Source organism: Stigmatopora argus, chromosome 15 (genome assembly GCF_051989625.1).
Source record: "Stigmatopora argus isolate UIUO_Sarg chromosome 15, RoL_Sarg_1.0, whole genome shotgun sequence".
NCBI lineage: Eukaryota > Metazoa > Chordata > Actinopteri > Syngnathiformes > Syngnathidae > Stigmatopora > Stigmatopora argus.
The window spans coordinates 7,459,357-7,479,403 of record NC_135401.1 but is presented as its reverse complement, the minus strand read 5'-3'; the positions used below and the strand labels follow the sequence as shown (position 1 = coordinate 7,479,403).

The following is a 20,047-nucleotide window of genomic DNA, read 5'->3' as shown; positions in this document are numbered from 1 at the left end:
ATTTAAATCTACTTTGTATTGGCTTCGTAGTTCACACTACACTAAATATACTTTTCTAACAAAGCCAAAATTCACATATAGCTGGAACTTCCTCCTGGATTTCACTCCCCCTTTCCACCTTTAAACATTTTTTTCCTTCTTTTTTTTAAATGCATCTGCACCTGTCACCTGGGGGACCGCTGCTTCCATTCAGCCTCATTTACATAACCTCGTTTAGCAGTTCACAAATCAAAGCCATTAGGCGCCGTTCGCGGGAGCCGAGGGTTCTAATTTGCCGCCGCCTTTTCACAGTCAGTGGGGAAATTGTTGCGCTCGGGAGGCCCCCGAAAATAAAAGTGCGGGTCCTGGCTTTGATTGTTGATTGTGATGGTAAATGTACAGATGATTAGGGACCTTTGTAACACACACACACACACACACACATTAGAGCCTTTGCGTATTGATTTCTTGGCAAAGTGAAGCAAGCGACCGATCACGGGTGATTATGGAAACCCGCAGAAAAACAGAGCATTGGTCTGTCTTGAAAGTCACTAGCGTGAATCAAGTTGCGTTTAAAGTTAACTCTATCAATTTGTTCATGATTTTTAGCATTAAACATCCAGAGGATAAACGTATAAATATTTAGTCAACACCACATCGTCAACATTAATCTATATTAAATAATTCACTCCCTGCATATTTTCATTGGAGCACCTGGAGGGAGGTCTCAAGTTGTTGGTTTTCCTTGATTAATCCTAAATTAATCAGAATGAAATTTGGTAGGTAGTGTATACATTACTCCTCAAAGCCCACTTTTGAATGTTATTTTTCTCAGGGCTGATTAGTGTCATAAGTGTAATAACGCAATTTTCTTTCTGAATTATAGCGGACATTTGAATAAAGGTTATTATTTGAGGGGAAAAAATGATCTGCTTTCATTGCCCAAAATAATTTTGAAAAAAATATTTTAAATAAAATTTTGCTTTTTCAATGTAAAACTTGTAACAAAATAAATACACTGAAAAAAAGTAAAAAAACAATTTTTCCTCTTTTGTTTCTCTAATAGTTCAATTTCACCTAACGCCAAAAAAGAATACACCGCATCATTTCAAACATTGGAATGAAAATACATATATATTTTTAACAAAACGGCATATCTACATATTATGATATTAATCAATGTGTTGCATTTCAATAAAACGGATGATTGCCTACACAACATAGCGATCTATCAATCCACGCATATACAGTATTTACACCCCTATCTTAAGGGCGCCATTTTGTGCAAATTCCTGTACTTTTTTCCAACGCTTGCACTCGCAATCAGTCCAAAACGTGAAGAAAGTTTTCTTGAAGACAGCTCTGGCTTGAGTTGCTTCATGATCTAAGAATTCCCCAATTTCAAAATGGCGACCCTCGCCTTTGACCTTCCTCTTTCGACTCCATTCATTAGCGCCGCCCTCCAACTCTTCCAAAATATTTGCAACCCTTTTCGAAATACGCCGATTCGCAAAAGCCTAGCGTCTGGAAAGTATCGTCGTTGCTTCATTCCACGCTCGCTCAACTATTTCCAAGACCATTCCACAGAGTGCACGCTTGCAATCACTCAGAAAGCTCCCGAACGGGGGAGTCTTTTATTGACTGGCGTGCGTGTACGGTGCCGATTCAACAGGCTGTGAATAGGCCGAGTCAAGAGCCGAAAATATATTTTCAATCTGCATTCAATTTAGCAGAGATGACAGCAACGAGGAGTGCGATTCACACCGCCGCAAACTTGCCGCCGGCGCATTGTGAGGGGGCGATCTTTTGAAGGAGGCGTGTTTAATTAATCAACAAATGGCTGCTCTCTCCTCCTCCTCCTCCTCCTCCTCCTCCATCCGCTCGCATGTGTTTGCACTTCAAGCTCGACATGAGGCGCATCCTAAAGATTGCATTAAAAATTGCATAACGCCGGGCAACACAATGGGACGGCGAGAGGTCACGTCGCAAAAATGCTAACGAGGGTGTGATTGGCTAAAGCGTGCCGGGCTGACACTTTTTGATTTGTCCGTTTATCGTTATTACTATTTTTTTTTTATATCCATAGATTTTATTCTTTCGCAGTTTCTCTTCACTTGAGGATAATTTATTACAAGTGTGGAGAGCAGGTCGATGTGGGGGTGGGGATTTGGCAGAGTGGTGCTTGAGAATGCTATAGCAACCGACGAGGGGAGCTTTGGTAAAAGCAACTGTTCTGCTGGAGTAAAAAATGAAAAATAAAAAAATAAAACATAAAAAAAGAAAAGGGAAATCATACGCACTGATGCAGTGGTTAAAACTATTTTTTAAACGGCACATTTAGCTCTATTTAGCTCTTCTGACATTTGAGTTACTGTACAAAGTTTGCACACCCCTGCGCCAAATGCAGATATATTACCGTATTTTGCAGACTATAAGTGACTTTTTCTTAGTTTGGCTGGGGGTGCGACTAATACTCAAGTGCGATTTTTATATGTTCGTTTTTGTCTCTGACATTTTTTTAGGCTATATAGTTATAAGCTGACAAACTGTTATGTTAACAGATGCCTGTTTAGCCTGATGTTCTAAATTTTACTATTGGTACTTTGACGTATGTTTGTTCCTGGTTTTCGATCAACTAAAAAATTGCCATCCCAAAAATGCAACTCAAAGTCGCATCCAGTGCGACCTATACTCAGGTGCGACTTATACTCGGGTACGACTTATACTCGGGTGCAAATTATAGTCCCAAAAATAAGGTAAATGGGACATTTTGGCTAGAAACACTAGAAAATAAGCCTGCACTTATCTGGTTTTCTGCTATATTCATCCATTTTCCATTCCGCTTATCCTCACGAGGATGGCGGGGTGCTGGAGCCCATCCCAGCCAACTTTGGGCAGTAGGTGAGGAACACATTGCAGCCAATCACAGGACACAATGAGACAAACAACACCCTCACACTCATACCTAGTGAGACTTTAAAAAAAAAAAGTTCAACCAGCCTACCTTGTATGCTTTTGGGATGTGGGAGGGAACTGCAATACCCAGAGAAAACCCATGCAGGCACTGTGAGAACATAAAAGGAAATGATTATTAATCGGCTGTTTTATCGAGAGCAAAAAATTGTCAAAATATGAAAAATGCTTTGTATTTGGGTGAAATACCGTTCATTTACATGACTAATGGCTACTTAATAATCGTCGACTGACGTTATTTGTACAATGCTTCCTTGTTAAAGAATGTTAGAAACCAGCAATTTTTTTGTGCGTTTTCAACATTCTTAACCAAAAAAGAAGATTTTAGTCAAGATTTTAAAACCCCAAATCTATTTAATTTCGAGATGTTAAATGCCCCCCGCCACCCAGCCAAAACATTTCTTGTGTGGTATTTTGTGTGTAAAGATGCTGTCCAATGAGCAGGGGGGGGGGGGGTTTACGGGGACAGCCTATAGCACCCTTATAATCCAGTAAGCTTCAGGTCTTCTTAGTGTTGTCTCGGTAAATTACTTTTAATGAAGACGTAATTAATGGAAATAGACTGTCAGAGCAAACAAGCATTCTAATTGATTTGCGAGAGAGGAGGGGGCACGTAGACCGACCCCGGCCCAGCCGAACCCGCCTCCCCTTTTGTCCGAGGGGGGGACCTCTATTGATTAGCGCCTGTGTGTATCACCGCGCATGTGTTTGGCTTCATTTAGAGATAACGGCTTCCTGATTACTTCCATCCCCGGCTTTAATGTCGCTTAATGTCTACTTTGTTCCCGTGTCATGTCGGAGGCCAGCGGGAATAATGAGAGCGTGTGGGTGGGCCGGGTGGGGGCGAAGCGCCGTGGCCATGGGCGGGCGGGGGGGGATCGGTGCAAGGGTTAGAAAAGCACAAGCTCAAGACGCAGCATGTGGTCCGGGCTGGCCACAATTAAAGCAACATTACTCTGTTCTGCCGTGTAATGTTGCTAAAATGGATGGATGTTTGGGGAAAAGAGTTGTGTTCACTTTGTAAATCTGCAAAAAAAATAAATTCCATTTTAAAAATGTGCACAAAAAACATAGTTTTCCCAATAAAGCAGAAATTCTGCATCCCTTTTGCCATTCTTCCCTGCTATTGGTCCTTCTATCCTTCATTCCTGTATACTTAATTCCTCTCCAATGAAAACTATAACCACCACCTCTTTGATTCATCCACTCTCAAAGACTCTCAAAGATCAGACGTCGATGGCAGCCGATGCGTTAGAAACGAACTAACAGAAAAAAATGCGACCAAACACGCTTTTCCTAAGACGTCAACAACACACACGACGGACGCCGCTTTAAAACTTCTCCAAAGTCCCGCCTCGCGTCGCCCGTAAATTGACCACATTAAGAAAAGCGCGTCGCCTACGGCGCGATTGAAAAATCCGCCGCCACAAGCGGGGCTAAAAGGAGACGGCGCGTCAGAATTGCATGTTAGCTAATTGTTAATTGAGGCGGCTGCCAGAGGCTAATTGCGCCGGCGCAGCCATTTGCATGATGGACCAGCCACCTGCCTGCAGCCTCTGCCAGGGCAAACTATATAATTAGGCAACCCCCCGCCCCCCACCCCTGACTGTCGCCCCTTTTGTGTCACATGAATTCCTCCTAATGACATATTTCATTGAGGCAGAGAAGGGAGGAGGACCCCCCCTCCCCAACTAATCCCCTGCAGGCCGCAGAAGAAAATATGTGAAGTCTCAACAGGTCCTAATGCGGGACCCTATTTAAGAAGAACCTCGGGGGGTGGTCCTCGCTGGGGGTTAAACGGACGTTTGCGCCTTTTCTCAGCTCGGATCATGAGCCGGACCTTATTAAGCTGTCACGGTTTGGGGGATCTTGATTGCGTATTGTGTTGAAACATTCGAGGCTTTTTTGTGTGTTTGGGCTCGCCGCAAGCCATCATTTACTTGAACGACGGCAACGGGAGGCCCGCGGGACATTCGGGGGTCCGCGACAGGATGAGACCACTTGGCAGACCTGAGTTCCGTTCATTTTCAATGCAGACATGGGCCACTATGAAATTTTTGTTTCAATTTTGTTGGATGACACAACATTCGGCGCTGCACTGATATTTCCATTTGGCCCACCATGACTAGGCTCCGGCACCCCATGAACCTCACGAGGACAAGTGGTGTGAAAATGAATGACGAATGAATGAATGAAACATTGTAGTGTGGTAGGTTATCCTATTTGAATGTAAAAAGTATCATTTTTGTGTATCATCATGGGGCATTTCTTGCATTAAATCATGAAATTTAACACAATAAATTGTGAAGTTGATCATGTTAAATGAAACTTATTTCATTTTAGCGTCATAAATTATCCTATTTGAATGTAAAAAGTATCATTTTTTGTGCATGATGTGTAATCTGTCAAATTAAAACATGAAGTTGATCACATTGGAAAAATACACTGCCAAAATAAAGAGGAAAATTGCTGTTACTGTTAAATTCAAATCACATTATAACAAAATTCAATAAAGTGTTAAGGAATATAAAAATAATGACCCATCAGAATTACTATAATAGTAACACTTTTATTTGTTGTTGTTGCATATTGTGTTTTACGCCAGCTTTCACAAAGTCTCCTCGTGTTTTGGACATATTTCACAGCACACGTATTTTATCCACGAGGCCATTCCCTCTTGCCAATGGCCATCTTTTGCCGTCCAAGCGCTTCTATCGAGAGCCGCTTCATCTCGGCGGGTCCCTGACAGAGAAAGTGCGCTCTTAACCCGGTTAGTCAAGGCTCGTTGGCCCCCAATGGACCCCCGACCGCTCCCCGACACGGAGACGGGGGGCAAAACGGGGGCCGGCTTGATTGCCTTGGTCGGCGTGTCCGAGCAGACTCGAGGTGGCTCAAAATGGCTTTCGGTGGGCCTTTGCTCCAATTTGGAGACGTCATGTTATGCTACCTTTCTGCTATTCTTTCCTTCCTTCCATCTTTAACATCCTCCTGTTTATCCTCATTCTTCTTTGCATCTATTTGTCATGGCTCCTACTACTTTGGTCCCATTTTCCCTTCCTTTATCCTTCACCGCTTCCTTCCTTCCACCTTTCCCACCTTCTTCTCTCCCCAATTTGTTCTTTCCACCTATGCCTCATGCCCCCTCCTAGGCTCCTCCCATTTTCCTTTCCTCTATCCTTCGCCACTACCTTCCTTCCTCTATCCTTTGCTTTTTCTCCCCCTCCCACCACACCATAATTCCTTTCCTTCTTTGGTTTCCCCGTCCCCCGTCCTTTGTCCCCCCCCCCCACGTCGTCCTTCCTCTCAGCCCTCCTCCCAAACGAACCCGTCCACCCCGGGAAACGTCGCCCGGCCCATCGGCGAGCCCCGTTGGAAGGCATTCGAGAGCCGAAACCCGCGCGGGGTCCACAATGGCTCGGAGCTGAACGAGCTCGTCGGCTGATGGGATGCAAATGCGGGCGCCCTTTCGGAATTTGGAGGGCGCACTTGTGCGTGGGGATGAGAGGGCGCCAATCTGTACGTCTCTGTTTGACAATGAAACCAATAACGCCGCACAATGCAGTCAACGCCGGCTATTGTGGTCTTCAAGGACCAAAGACTCCACGCACGCAGCTTCAAATCGGGCGACGAAAACGCCGCCGCCGCTTCTTAACTCGTCAACCGCCGTACCCAGACGTTCGATTTGTTCACACCGAGACGACTCATTAGCCTAAATTAGCAACATGAACATTTTCCTCTTTGCTTTTTTCCCCCATTTGGTAGAAAGTGACACTTATTTTGAAGGTTCTGCTCACAAAGGAGATAAGCAATGTTTCTTTGCTCTTAATTGTGGCGGCCAAGCCGAGACTTTTCCGTAGTCAGGCAGACCTTGAAGGCCCGCTTTTTTTCTTTCTTTCTTCGTCAATAGGCAAATTTACATATTTGCCGACGCTTAACACTCCGGTTGAATGCTGACCCAAAGAAAGGGCGGGGAAAAAAAAACCTTGTAATTTCGCCTTTTCTGTACTAGTTGCATTCCCCAGAGATTTCGTTTTCTTTGGGCAGAAACAAAGGCAGAAGTTGAAAGGGTCACTGAAAGGATCTTGAAAGATGTGTAGGAAAATCATTTGAAAAATGTCATTACACATACGCCAGCATATAGATATATAGTTGAGCTACAGGGTTAAATATATTACTATAACTAAGAATGAAAAAAAATCTATATGTTGCATCAACACGATAAGAATTTTCTATTATTTTCTACAATAGTAGTTATTTTACCATTTTATGGGTTTGAAAACATTTTCAAAACTTGGCACAAGTCAAATATATTGAATCAAGTCTAAGAAATGTCTATTATATCCTGCAATATTTAGTTATTGTTCCATTTTATGAACTTGAAAATATTTTCATTATGTAGACCTATAACAATTTTGTTATCACTGATTTTTAAGGAGGATGAATAAAAGAAATATGGAAGTGAAAATAAAATGGACAAAAGAAATGGCTTAAGGTGCATGGCTTTGACATTTTTGTAAATAATTACTAAGAGATATTTAGTAATTCCTTTAAAAAAAGATTTTCATGGAATAAAATCTTCTGAATTGTTTTATATTTTGCTTATTAATGATCAACATATCTGAAGTACAAGGATGAATATCCTTATTATTAGTCACTACTTGTTTTCGAGCTACTCATATGCCACTTTTGCTTCTATAACAAACAAAAAAGAAAAAAAATCAAATATTTGGCTTTCAAATATAAACGTAACAACACACAATAAAACTACAACACTAGATTTGACCTAAACTGGCTTTCCAATTGCCATTTACTTGACCTACATGATCCAAAATACCAAAGCTTTGGCCTGGCTAATGGCGACAATGATTTATGAGTTATGATTTCAACGGCTAATGGGTATCAAAATGAGTCATTAGCAGGTAAATATGTGCGCGTGCACGGATTGCGCACGTCTGATTTGGGAATGATAAGATGTGTCAACACGGAATTGAAAAGCTATTTCCACCCTGAAATGAGACAACCTGCCATCAGCCACGTTGCCTAGCAACCACATTGTTAGGCGGCAGGAGAAATGACCGACCCCCAAATCCTCCCTTTTATGATTATTAAAGCTTCCTAATGCAGGTTTTTTGGGGGGGAACGCCTCTAAATGAACATTAAAAAATAATTGAAAGTTCTTGACCCTCCTTATCTTGCGTACCATTCAGTTGCGGTGATTGATTTGTGATAAGAAGTTTGGAGGTGATAAGACGGCGAAGCTGATGTTTGATGTATGCTGACTCACACACACACCAACACGCGTACACACACACACACATCTGAAGAAAAAGAAAAGCAGCTGGGGTTTACTGAGCAAATGGACCAGCCCCGAACACAAATCCACAATAAATCATGCTGAAAGGAAACCAAACATGATTTTTCAATGACCTACATTTACCTTGTATTGAGTGGTTGTGTGCCATTGACGGCGAAATACGTCCAATCCGTTTTGGTGGAGAGATTGACAGAAATGAGTCAAATGAGATTTGACGTCTATCAATCAATAATTGCCAGTCATTCTATTTCAAATACCGTCAGGACGGTTGAATTAAAATCCAGTAATATATTTTTGTAATCACTATTGGAATTGGATTATACCTTTTTAAAAATAGACTTTAAACCAGATTTGAAAAACAAATACTTATTGCCCAATATTTCAAATGACTGAATATTTTCGCACTCCTTCACAAATACGTTTGAAAAAAATAGAACACTTGTAGCCTAATATTAAAATTGCAGAGTGAGACATTTTTATACATTTGGGAATGATAAATTAGTGAAAATTGTTCTACTTAAATACAAGTTGTTATCTGAAATTACAGAATGATATTTTTACTGATCAATGTCCAATTTGTCATTTTAAAACAATAAGACGTCACCCAGATTTGAAAAATATACATCTAACGTAATATAAAAATAAAAAACAACAGGATGATCCATTTGGACTATTTGTACATATAAAATAACGATATTTTGTTGTTTATTAAACATAACAAATAACAAAAAGATGCATTTGGACTATTTGTACATATAAAATAACGATATTTTGTTTACTAAACATAAAAAGAATACCATTTTAACAATTGGATTTATACCTTGGACTATTTTGGGCCATTAAAAAATGATTCAAGTGTACCACGCATTAAAATATACTTTTAGGTTGCCATCTCTATTATTATTATATTATTAATCTTTTTTTGAGAGACACATATGCATGTTACACACACACTTGTATACGGAATAACACGTAAATGTTGCCAGGCCCAGATTTTCCAAAAATAACTGGGAAGAAGGTTAGAGGAGGGGGGGGTCGCCTTTCCATAATTTATTAATAGGAGTGTTTCCGTAGTAAGTCAAATATCTAATATAAGTTACATATAAAGGTACAAATACCAAACGAAACGACAGGAGGAAAAGTACAACAATAGAGTTGAAAAGTTGTTTTTTTACACGAGGAAAGACAGCTGATGTTAATATAATTTACATAAATAAATCCCACAAGTTGCGGTATAAAAAAAAAAATCCGTCCCAAAATGTTAAAAATGTCTTCCTTCGAATGTTTTTGCGGGGTGTCCAAACTTTATCGCTTTCGGTCACCACGTCCTGCCGTACAAGAGCGCCGAGCACTGCAGCGCCGATCCGTACTCGGCCGCGGGGGAGTTGAGGTGGGACAGGCCGCCCACTTGGCCGTGGAGCGCCGGTGGGCTGGCGGAGAGCGGAGCTCCGGCCGAAGCCGAAGCCGAAGCCGCCGCTGAAGCCGCCGCCGAAGCCGCCACCACCGCCGCCAGGTCCGGAGAGTGACCGGCGCTTCCCACTTGCTGCTGGCCGGACATAAGCATCACGTTGGCGGCTTGCTGGGTGTGCTGGTGCGCCTGCGCGTGCTGTTGTTGATGGTGGTGGTGATGGTGATGGTGGTGCAGGTGCTGTTGTTGTTGTTGTTGCTGTTGTTGTTGTTGTTGTTGTTGCTGCTGGGTCGGGCCGCTACCCTGACACGGCTTCCCGTCTTTAACCAGAACCGGAACCGCTACCCTGCGCGGGGACTGCTGGGATTGTTGTTGCTGGCAGGACGAGGCGGCGCTCCCCCCCTCTTGGTGAATGTGCTGCTGCGACACCTTATCCTTGGCTTGCCTCTTCATCTTATAGCGGTGGTTCTGGAACCAGATCTTCACCTGGGTGGGCGTCAGGTGGATCATGCTGGCCAGGTGTTCGCGCTCCGGGGCCGACAGGTACTTTTGCTGCTTGAAGCGGCGCTCCAGCTCGTAAACTTGCGCTTGCGAGAAGAGCACTCGCCGCTTGCGACGCGGGGCCGAGCCCAGGGAGCCGTGCATGCCCTTGGCGTGGGCCTCCGCCAGGGAGCCTAGGCCCCCCATGGCGCCCATGTTCATGCCGGGTGACGAACCCATAAAGCGGGAGACTGGGTGGGGGTCACATTGACACACACACACACACACAAACACGCACCCTGGTTAAAAATCGGCCAACTTTAACTACTTCGTCGCTTCAACTGAGCTAAATACTAAATAATAACATGCGTTTTTTGACGGGCTAATGTGTGATTACTTCATCTAAAAAGACATTTTCGAACATAAGATATCGTGGACTACCAAAATTTAAAGTTATGACAGGAAATTATGCACTATTTTATTAATTAATGGCACTTTTTTGGGCCATGAAGAGGAAGTATAGTGAAAATTTAGGAAAAGAATGCACCAAAAAATGCATCTCATAAACTTCAACTGTAAATCAAAATTAAATCTTTTTATTAAAATGACGAATTTCCTCCTCCCAAATAAGGACAAATCCAGCCATTTATTACTAGCGCTTATGAGTCTTTATCTGATAAATATTGTTATCTCTAATGTCATAAACGCGGGATATGAAAATAATAAATACCATAAATTGCCCCCCCCACACACACAAATGAATTGGTTAACTTTACAATTATTCCTTACATTATGAACTTGTACTGCTAATTTAATTGACAGCAAATTTTAATCATTTGGAAGATTAAGGATTTTCTAGTTTGAAAGTAGTACAAGGTTAAAATAAATTAATAAGTAGTGTGAAAAATGCAAATGTAAAAAGCTTCTATGTGGTGTTTGTCGTCAAAACATTTCGGTCTTTGATGGTCAAATTAGAAAAGAGATTTTTTTAAATGTTTTATTTTTTTGGTAGAGGTGGAGGTCAACTAATATGAACAGTTTAACTCATTGAAATAATGATTCACTGGACGTTTATTGCCGTCAATTGAATGTCATGCACTGCACGTTAGTAAATTTTAAATGCATAAAATATGTATAGATAAAGTAGAGTAACAAAGATGATTTTTCCATTGTATTTAAAGTATGCATTTCTAATTTGCAATTGTGGTATTGTTTTGTTTCTAAATGACTTATTTAAGAAGACTGTTTACTAATTCTGTATTAAACGACGATTAGTTCACTTTCTGTGTTAAACGGACAAATATTTTTGGGTAAAAATGCAGTTTGTAGCAGGAATTATAGCCAATTTTCCATTTGAAAATGAAAAAAAAATCCCATCTATACAAAATTCTCTTTTAGTCGGAATCATTTAACTAGAAAATATTGCTAGTTTAATAGTAAGCATTTCCTATTCTAAAATGTAATTATCAAAACCTATTGTGGCATTAAGTCTAATTAATCTATTATGCAATATAATCTAGAGAAGTGCAATGGCTACTTTTTTTCAAGTCGAGGTTTAGCTCATAAATGGATATTATGTTAGTTTTCAAATGTCTTCTTTCCCTTGTCCCCTTTACATGCTGTCAATATTGAAATTTCTAATTTGGGAAGACACTTCTGTGCATTAATAATTTCCACATTCACAAAACCATCCAATTTGGTCAAATACGCACAATTAGATATGGGCGAAGGGCTGCATTCTCCCCATTTTTGTGTCAAGTCCACAAAAACGTGTGCGCCAAACTCACTGGTGGAGAAGCGGGGGTCCGCGGCGGTGTTGGCCCCGTACCATCCAGCTGCGGCGGCGGCCGCGGCGGCCCTGACGCCGTCCTGGTAGGGCGCCAGCTCCCCGGCCACGTTGCCGTTGCAGTACGCGGCGGCGGCGTGGGACAGCTGCGGCATTCCGCTCATGTGGTACGCGGCACCGGCGGTGCCCGCGCCTCCGCTACCGGCGTTGGGGCCCATGTGGTGGTGGTGATGGTTGTGGTGGTGGTGGGGAGGATGCTGATGCTGTTGCTGTTGCTGCTGCTGTTGCATGGGCGCTTGGGACCCCTGCAGCTGCCGGTATCCCCCCAGGTTGCTGGCCGCCGCCCCTCCGCCGACCTCCAAGGCGGCGGCCGCCTTCTTGTAGCTCTCCTCCAGCGGACTCAGGATGTCGGACACGGAAAAGGGGGTCGTATGCTTGGGGCTCATCGACATTATTTGTCCTGGGACGTCTCTTCTCCTCTTCTTCTTCTTTTTTTTAAGGACCCCCTCTTCTTCCAAGTCCTTCTTCTTGTTGTTAATTGGATGGAGTGGGAGCTCACCGATGTTGGCTCGGGGGGTCCACGCAGCACACGTTTAAGGCGGAAGAGAGGGGCGGGGGCTCCGTTGACGTCAGACGGCAGTGCGCTTTATTAACTGCGCTGACTGAGGGCCTCTTGATGAACATCACGAGATGAAGAAGAAGAAGAAAAAAAAGGGATGCTGCGTGTGGACTTTCTTGCGAGAGGAGAAGCCACTCATGCACTCGCTCTCACGCACAGCTCTCATATATACGCGCTGGTTTGAATAGGACCTCCCCTTGTACCTGATTGCACTTGTTGGAGGTTCCCTTGGAACCTCACTGTTTGTTTGTCGATGGACACCAATGTGTCAATGGGTCCACTGAAGGGGCTCGTGAAAAGAACGACGAAAATCGGCATATTTTTCATTTCAACTCGAGAGCTAAGATGATCGGAATGGAGTGGTTTCTCTCCATTTTTTTAACTTCCAAATTGTGGCATTTTCTCTCGTCAAACTGATTATTTTGGCATCCTTGTGGCATTTTGTATTATTACTTTTTTTTATTTGGCAACATCACTTGGGGTATTAGACTTTGAACATAAAAAAATATTTTTTAAAGAAAACAGATTTTCTGTTTATATATATATATATATATATATATATATATATATATATATGTTTTACTGTTTGTGTAAAAATGTCTCACACTGCAGTATCAAATGAAAAAAGGTTTTGTTCAAATAATAGCATATATATTATAATATGTATTCATATAGAAATGTTTTGTTTACTTTTCAATGGCAACATGTTCTATTTGAAATATTAATAAGAAAAATGTATGTCTTAGATTTCATATAAGGACAGTAAAAATAGATTTTTACACATTACATTGATTCCATTCATGTTTTTTTTGTTTGCATGTTTTATCGTTAAATTTTGATAGAAATGTGTGCTCATCAATCATTGTAGTAACTACTTTGTAAAAACTTCCATCCTTCCCTGTTCAAACATATTTGACAACTACCTCCGTTCATGGTAGGGAAGGAGTTAATCAAAATAATGTTATGATAAGATCAATGTTAAAAAAAATGCTAAATGAATAAATTATGAATTTTGTTGCTAACTCATTCTAAGCTGCAAGACTGAACTGAATTGTATTTATAACACAATAGATATATCTCAGTTAAATCTTTTTTTTTAACCAATGATGTCAGATGTTACCTTACGAAGTTGTGGGGACTTTGCGCCCCCTAGCGGACCAAAACACCACTGCAAGCCGTTCGTGTTGAGAGGACTCATTGGCATTGGGTATCAGTATGAGGGTGCTCTCTAGAGGACAAAAAAGAGCAACAGGCCAACTGATTAAAAACATGCAGTTAACACTTAAAATGAGCATTAATGATTTGTATTTGATTTTTCTATATATTTTTACAACTGAAAAATTTGACATATTCATGAATTTAAAAAAAAATCAATACATTTGATGTTTGTATCACCATTTTCCTCACGATAAACCAATTTATTTCAAAATATATGTCACCAACTTCTATTTATACGCATATTTAACATATTATTCAGTACTTAAAAAAAATGTTGTTCCCCCTCTTTTTAGGGGAAGAACACCCATGAATACTCTAGAGTCGCGTATCAATCAGTGCATTATAAAACGATCATTTTCAATATCTTCTAAAAAAAGAAGTTTTTCTTTGTTACTTAGTAGCAGTAAATATACTTATTTCCACCTATGCAGTCGTTTTTAGGGCTTAAAATGAATTCAGTCATTTCCAACAGCGCTTATCCTTACAAGGGTTGCGGGGTGCTGGAGCCTATCCCAGCTGACTCTGAGGGTAGGACGGATTACACCCTAGACTAGTCGCCAGTCAACCGTAGGGCACACAGAGACCGACAGCTATCTCTACAATCTATCGACCGTCAAAGCTGTCAATTCATTCATTCATTTTAGCAGTCAATGTGGCAGACATAATGACCCTCTGAATGAGACCAGAAGTATAACGTGACCGGCGACAACCCCCCAAAAACGAGTTAGAAACCCCTGCTTTAGTATTTTCAGGCTAAGTGAAATCAGATCAAGTATGAGCCACTTACAGACATTTCTCACACAATAAAATTTAACATGAACTTTAGTCTTTTTTTGAAAAGATGTACAGTAATCCCTCGAATATCATGGCTTCAACTTTCGTGTATTCACTCCATGGCGGATAATTTTTCTGGGAAAAAAGTTCATAACTCCCCTGTATTCCACTTGCCACTAGGAAAATTTTAAGATCAATGTCGTAACTTAATTTCTTTAATGGTTTTTCCACCAAAATATGAATGTTCAAGAGAGGTGTGTTGACTTGAAATGTCAAATTCTGTCAAAACTGTCTAGTAAATCACCTGTCTTAAATGGATTGTATATCTCGGTCAATAAGTTAGGGTTGGTTCACTAATTGTGATTACATTTAGATGCAGTTTGCATCAGTCGTCATTGTACGGACATCCGCAAGCTCCTCCTGTGGCCCACCAGTTAACTACTACGAAACGAGGGGTGGGGGGCCCAGTAAAAAGCACTATCGGATGAGCCGTCTGATACCAGCCCCAGACAATTCCTGGGGGCAACTTAAAGACACCAATGGCAACCCCTCAAAGGCGGTCTTTGTCCGCCCCCTGCGCCCCCGTCAGCTGGACGACGCCATTGTGGCCTCAAAGCTCATAAATTTGCCGATTAAACATCTCGCGATTGAAACACTAAACATTTTGCCTCGCTCCCTCACGGACCCCGAAAAAGTGTTGGGGGGCACAATGGTCTATTCAGAGATGGGGTGGACAAGCCGCGTGCCCCCCCTCCTCCCCTCCATATGGGACGCAAGGTGGCCACAAAGGACCAGGTGACAGCATCGACTGGCTGCGGGGTCACAGGACGAGCAAACAACATTATTGGGGGCGGGAAAACACGAGACCACCCGGCCCCCCCTCGCCGCCGATACATCCCATGTGATGTGAAAAGGCGGGCTTGCATAAAGGGGATCTCCTGTTGATGAAAAATACACTTTTACTGCTTTCATACATCTGAAGCGTACACAAAAATAGATTTCCAATCAATTTAAACAGGTAGACCCTTGCACTATAAATGGATTGGACGTCTAGAGTAAAGGAAATCGTGCATGAATGGGGTTCTCGTGTCACAAAGCTGGAAAATTCATTTGTATTGAAATCTAGGCAGATACGTGTATATATATATATAAATTGGGACTGGGCAATTCCTAGATTGAGATTGTTTGATCGTGAAACAACATAAGGGCGCTCTTAGTGGTTTAAATCAAGTTACAAATGTCTGTGTGGGGGGGGGGGGCGTTTTTTTATGTATTTATGTATGTATGTGATCTTGGATACCTACATAATAAAAAAGAAGCAAGTTGTAAGACACTTTCATTTCTTGCATTGCACAGTGAATCTTAGTTTTCTATTGTGTATTTATTACTGACCTGGTAATATAAGGTAGGATTTGCAGGCTTTCCTGGGTTTTAAAGTTCCATTGTCATATTTTGTTAGATAGAAGGTAAACAAGTGAAACGAAAACCCAAATCATTAACCCCCACACTCCATTTTAACATATATATAGTGGTGACTGAGCTTGGAAAAATAACTTTTCATGCCATGTCAATCTAGATGACTGCAAGCACAGTGATAGAAAATCAATGTATATATATACATATTAAAATCAAGTGCATCTGTTTAACAAGGACTTTAGAGTACTATATGTTGGAGCAATTTACTACACATTTGTAAACAGATAAACTACAGTATATATCATTATCATTTTATGGGCCAGTTGGCCCAGGCCTAGCTTTAATATTTAGTCATGGTTACCCTTCAGTTCTTGGTAAACAGCTTTGTTGTGTTTTCCATGATACATTTTTTTGCAATATCACCCTGAAGTCAGTGATATCTTTTTCGGCTACTGAAACAAAAATGGGAATTTAAAGTTGACCTCTTTACAGTTCATTTGCACTAAGTTGATACTGATTTGGTGCTTTGAGTCATTTTAGTTACATAGCTAAAGAAAAGCAACATTTTGGACATACTTATAAGCTTTGACAATTCTTTTCACTCAAACTGGGGTTTCAGCATGCCTGTCTCTCAAGTGAGGGTGAGATGATGTTTGCTGACCATTCTCATGCTGAAACCAAGCTAAGGCCCCCCTTTTATTCCTTAAAAAACTGCGTTTGCACAGCTTTTAAGCTGCATAATTAGTTTTTAACATCAGAAAGGCCCCTCGAGCGCGGCTACATCACAATTTGGAAGAATACAATGAAAAGCTTGAATCATCTTAATGGGGCGTGGGTTATGGAAAAAAAATCATGATTTTAAATATTTGTGGTGTTAAGCAATACAGGCAAGCATTTTTTTTAAATTCTTGAGCTAATGGCATTTTTGTGGATAGACAGATTTTAAATACATTTTGATGCAAAATGCAGTAAAGTCGACACTTTGATGGTTTGGGTAAGCATGGTGCAGTTTTAAAACTTGGATATTGAAATATATTTATTGGTGTTCCTTTCCAAAAGTGACAGGCAAAATTGTACAATGTTGTCCTCAAATACATTTAAACATGAATAATTAAAGGATACATTTGCTGCTAATAATGAACTCCATTCACTCAAAATTATATTTAAAAAATAAACTGTTAATATAATTACTGACAATAATAATTCACTGGCTGAAATTGGACGGTCCCTGCTGTCAGTAGCATACAATTACATTTTTTTTCAAATGGGCAGAAATATGCAAAAATAAAAATGTGCAAAGTTCTCTTATTTTCTTGTAAGTTGCGTGGAGTGGGGAATTCAGAGTTTGTGCGTGGATTCGAAAGACGTCACTTGAAGGGTGCAAAGTGGACCGAGTCGCTCCAAAAGTCTGTCCAGGCCAACCCGGATGGTGGCGGACTTTGAAAGTGCTGCTGGAGGGGCGGCAGAGCCCCCGGGAGGGCCGGAAGGGCCCGGACGGCCGGGGGAAAACGGAGCGTCCGAGGGTGCCCGCTCAAAGCGCCCCCTGCCCCCGAGCCGTCTAGCAAAAAGGGCTTCCCGTCGCCCAGCAACACCGGCACCAACACCCTGCGCAGCAGGGGAGGAGGGAGCAACGCCGGCTCGTCCGCCATTCCCCGGCCCTTCTTCATCTTGTAGCGGTGGTTTTGGAACCAGATCTTCACCTGGGTGGGCGTGAGGCTGAGGGCCCGGGCCAGCTGTTCGCGCTCCGGGCCCGACAGGTAGCGTTGCTGCCGGAAACGCCGCTCCAGCTCTAGCGTCTGAGCCTTGGAGAAGAGCACGCGACGTTTTTTGTTCTTCTTCTTGTCGGGCTCCGCCGGAGGTTCTTCGGCGTCCGGTTTGGTGGAGTCCGGGGAGGCCTCCGGGCTGCTGCCTTCATCCCACGCTGAGGAAGAACATTATCATTTCCGTTAACGCAATAATGCCAAGTTTTTTTGTATTTTTTTTTTTAAATATATTTGGCAGTCATACAAAATACTTCTCCAATGTTTTATCACATGCACAAACTTGACTCTTTAAAACAAATGTCCCAAATACAGCATTTACTAAAAATATTTATATATTTATATACTATAAATCAAATATAGCTGCAAAAGTATGGCATCTAAAATGCACATAAAAGCATTCAGAGGTTTTTTTTCATGTACATATTTAAAATTTTAGCAAAAATCTTTGTTAGCTGCTGGGAATATAATCAATCATTAATCTTGAATTAATTATAAAATACATTAAATAATCTTTTCTAGCAATTTTTCATAGAAGAATTGAGAATTCAAATGTGGTCATTTCGTTGTTATACAAGTCCATTAAGAATATAATAGTCAAGCAAGGTAGAGGCTAATGAATTTGCCTTGCAGTTATCAATATTTATATGAATTTACGGTCTCTTCATTGTTAGCTTGTTGAGTCTAATCAAACTTAAAGTGATATTAGACTTTAAACGAACATCACCAGGCGACAATCGAATATTTTCTATAACGGGCATGCATGTTATCCATAAAATGTAAAGAGGAAATAATGACTGGTTTTTGTACTCACATATGCACGAGCTTCTGTCGGAGTCCAGCACCCACGGGGGGCCGAGGGGGGCGAACGGCGACCGAACGGACGCCGAAGGTGGTGGCGACGACGCGGGCAAATTCTTCGGGTGACGCTCCGGCAGTTCCAGGATGCTCCGGACGGAAAAACTCAAATTGGTGGGCGCCGTCATTTCGACAAAAACCGGGGGACGCACCCGTTGGAAAAAAAAAAACAATAATATCCAATAATCCACTTCCACCACGTGTTTGCTCGGCCCAAATAAATAATTAGAGGGGGGAGAAAAAAAAGTAAACACTTGAGGTCCACTTGACGCGCCGATTCAACAGTATGTGTACACAAACACATCCACCTTTTTATATATACACGATACCCCTTCCCCTCCACCTGAATGGTATTGTCGCCTCAATGAATCACCGTCTTGGGTGGCGAGTGACAAGCACCCCCCCTAAAAAAAAAAACATCTCCCAAGCCCCCCCGCATCCCAAAAACGTGTCCGACATTTGCATGCCAAGTGAACAATTAGCGTCGAGTTGGTTTATCTCATATGGACACCACGTGACGGCGACGTAACATCAAGAATTTGCAGAAAAACCAATAGATTGTGGATAACTTTTGATTACAATGACATTGACTTGCACGGATGACGACAGAGCTTCAATTCATTTGGATTTGGACGTCTATGGGCGTCGATGGTACTAAAAGTCAAATTTTCACTGCAAACGCTCCAAGTGGTGCAGGTGACAATTTGGATCAACAAATAGTAACTTGTTTAGTTTTTTTTTTAATTATTAGAGTTTAAAAAAAATATTGCCTGACAAAACAACTTCTTAATGCGTGATAAATAATTAAAATTGGCTATATATTTAGACTCAAATGAAGTATGAACATTTCTAGCTAAATACAAATTTGTGACATTTTGTTGCTGAAACATTTCAGGCATTTGAAAGAAAGCCATCTTTAACTCATTAGCTCATTGCTTAACTAATTAATTTAGATGCAGGTATCCATATGACCCATTTCACGCCAGTTATAAATCCTTAGGATAATATTTATTATTTTGATAAAAGGGCCTTCGATTCAGAGACTAATTGTTACACTTGCAATCTTAATTAAGAATGTGGTTTTCATTTAATCACATTTGTTATTTGTTTAGAGGACTTTTGTGCATTACTGATAAAATTGTGCTCAATTAAAATTAAAATTGAACTGTGTTGTAAAAATGTACATTAATATTTTTTTCTCAATATACTTCAATAACTATTTTTACACGAGGCTTTGGAATCAAATGTGAGATGTTATTGGAATACTTGATTGTTTATTGTGGGTCTACAACAAGAGTCAAGAAATAGTTTTACCATTTTGTTTTCATTCCAACGTACCTGTGCACTTTTGTTCTTTCTGATGTAATTTAGGTTGATTGGTACATATGCAATAGATAAGTAGGTACCCCAAAATTTAAATAATGCATTGACTATGATTATTGAAATAAATGTTTCACCAATT

At 41.1% G+C, this 20,047-nt stretch overlaps 2 protein-coding genes and 1 long non-coding RNA gene across 3 annotated transcripts in view; all 3 read right to left on the bottom strand.

The window, feature by feature from the left end:
- Window positions 1–113: 113 nt before the first annotated feature.
- The window catches only part of LOC144090003 (uncharacterized), a 30,937-nt gene continuing 11,003 nt past the window's right edge, over window positions 114–20,047 (bottom strand). The window contains exons 3-5 of the long non-coding RNA XR_013305253.1: window positions 13,680–13,787; window positions 2,984–3,043; window positions 114–393 (exon numbers count right to left, since the gene is read on the bottom strand). This is a non-coding gene — a long non-coding RNA (uncharacterized LOC144090003). The remainder of the gene's footprint in view (window positions 394–2,983; window positions 3,044–13,679; window positions 13,788–20,047) is intronic.
- Window positions 9,081–12,725, bottom strand: nkx2.1 (NK2 homeobox 1). Its single transcript, XM_077621282.1, has 2 exons — window positions 11,942–12,725; window positions 9,081–10,405 (listed from the first exon to the last, which is right to left on the bottom strand). Exons 1-2 carry the CDS (start codon window positions 12,390–12,392, stop codon window positions 9,585–9,587), a joined length of 1,272 nt encoding a protein of 423 aa, XP_077477408.1. The 5' UTR covers window positions 12,393–12,725; the 3' UTR covers window positions 9,081–9,584.
- nkx2.9 (NK2 transcription factor related, locus 9 (Drosophila)) lies at window positions 17,100–18,713 on the bottom strand. Its single transcript, XM_077621284.1, has 2 exons — window positions 18,542–18,713; window positions 17,100–17,888 (listed from the first exon to the last, which is right to left on the bottom strand). The coding sequence occupies exons 1-2, from the start codon at window positions 18,711–18,713 to the stop codon at window positions 17,335–17,337; spliced, it is 726 nt and encodes a 241-aa protein (XP_077477410.1). The 3' UTR covers window positions 17,100–17,334.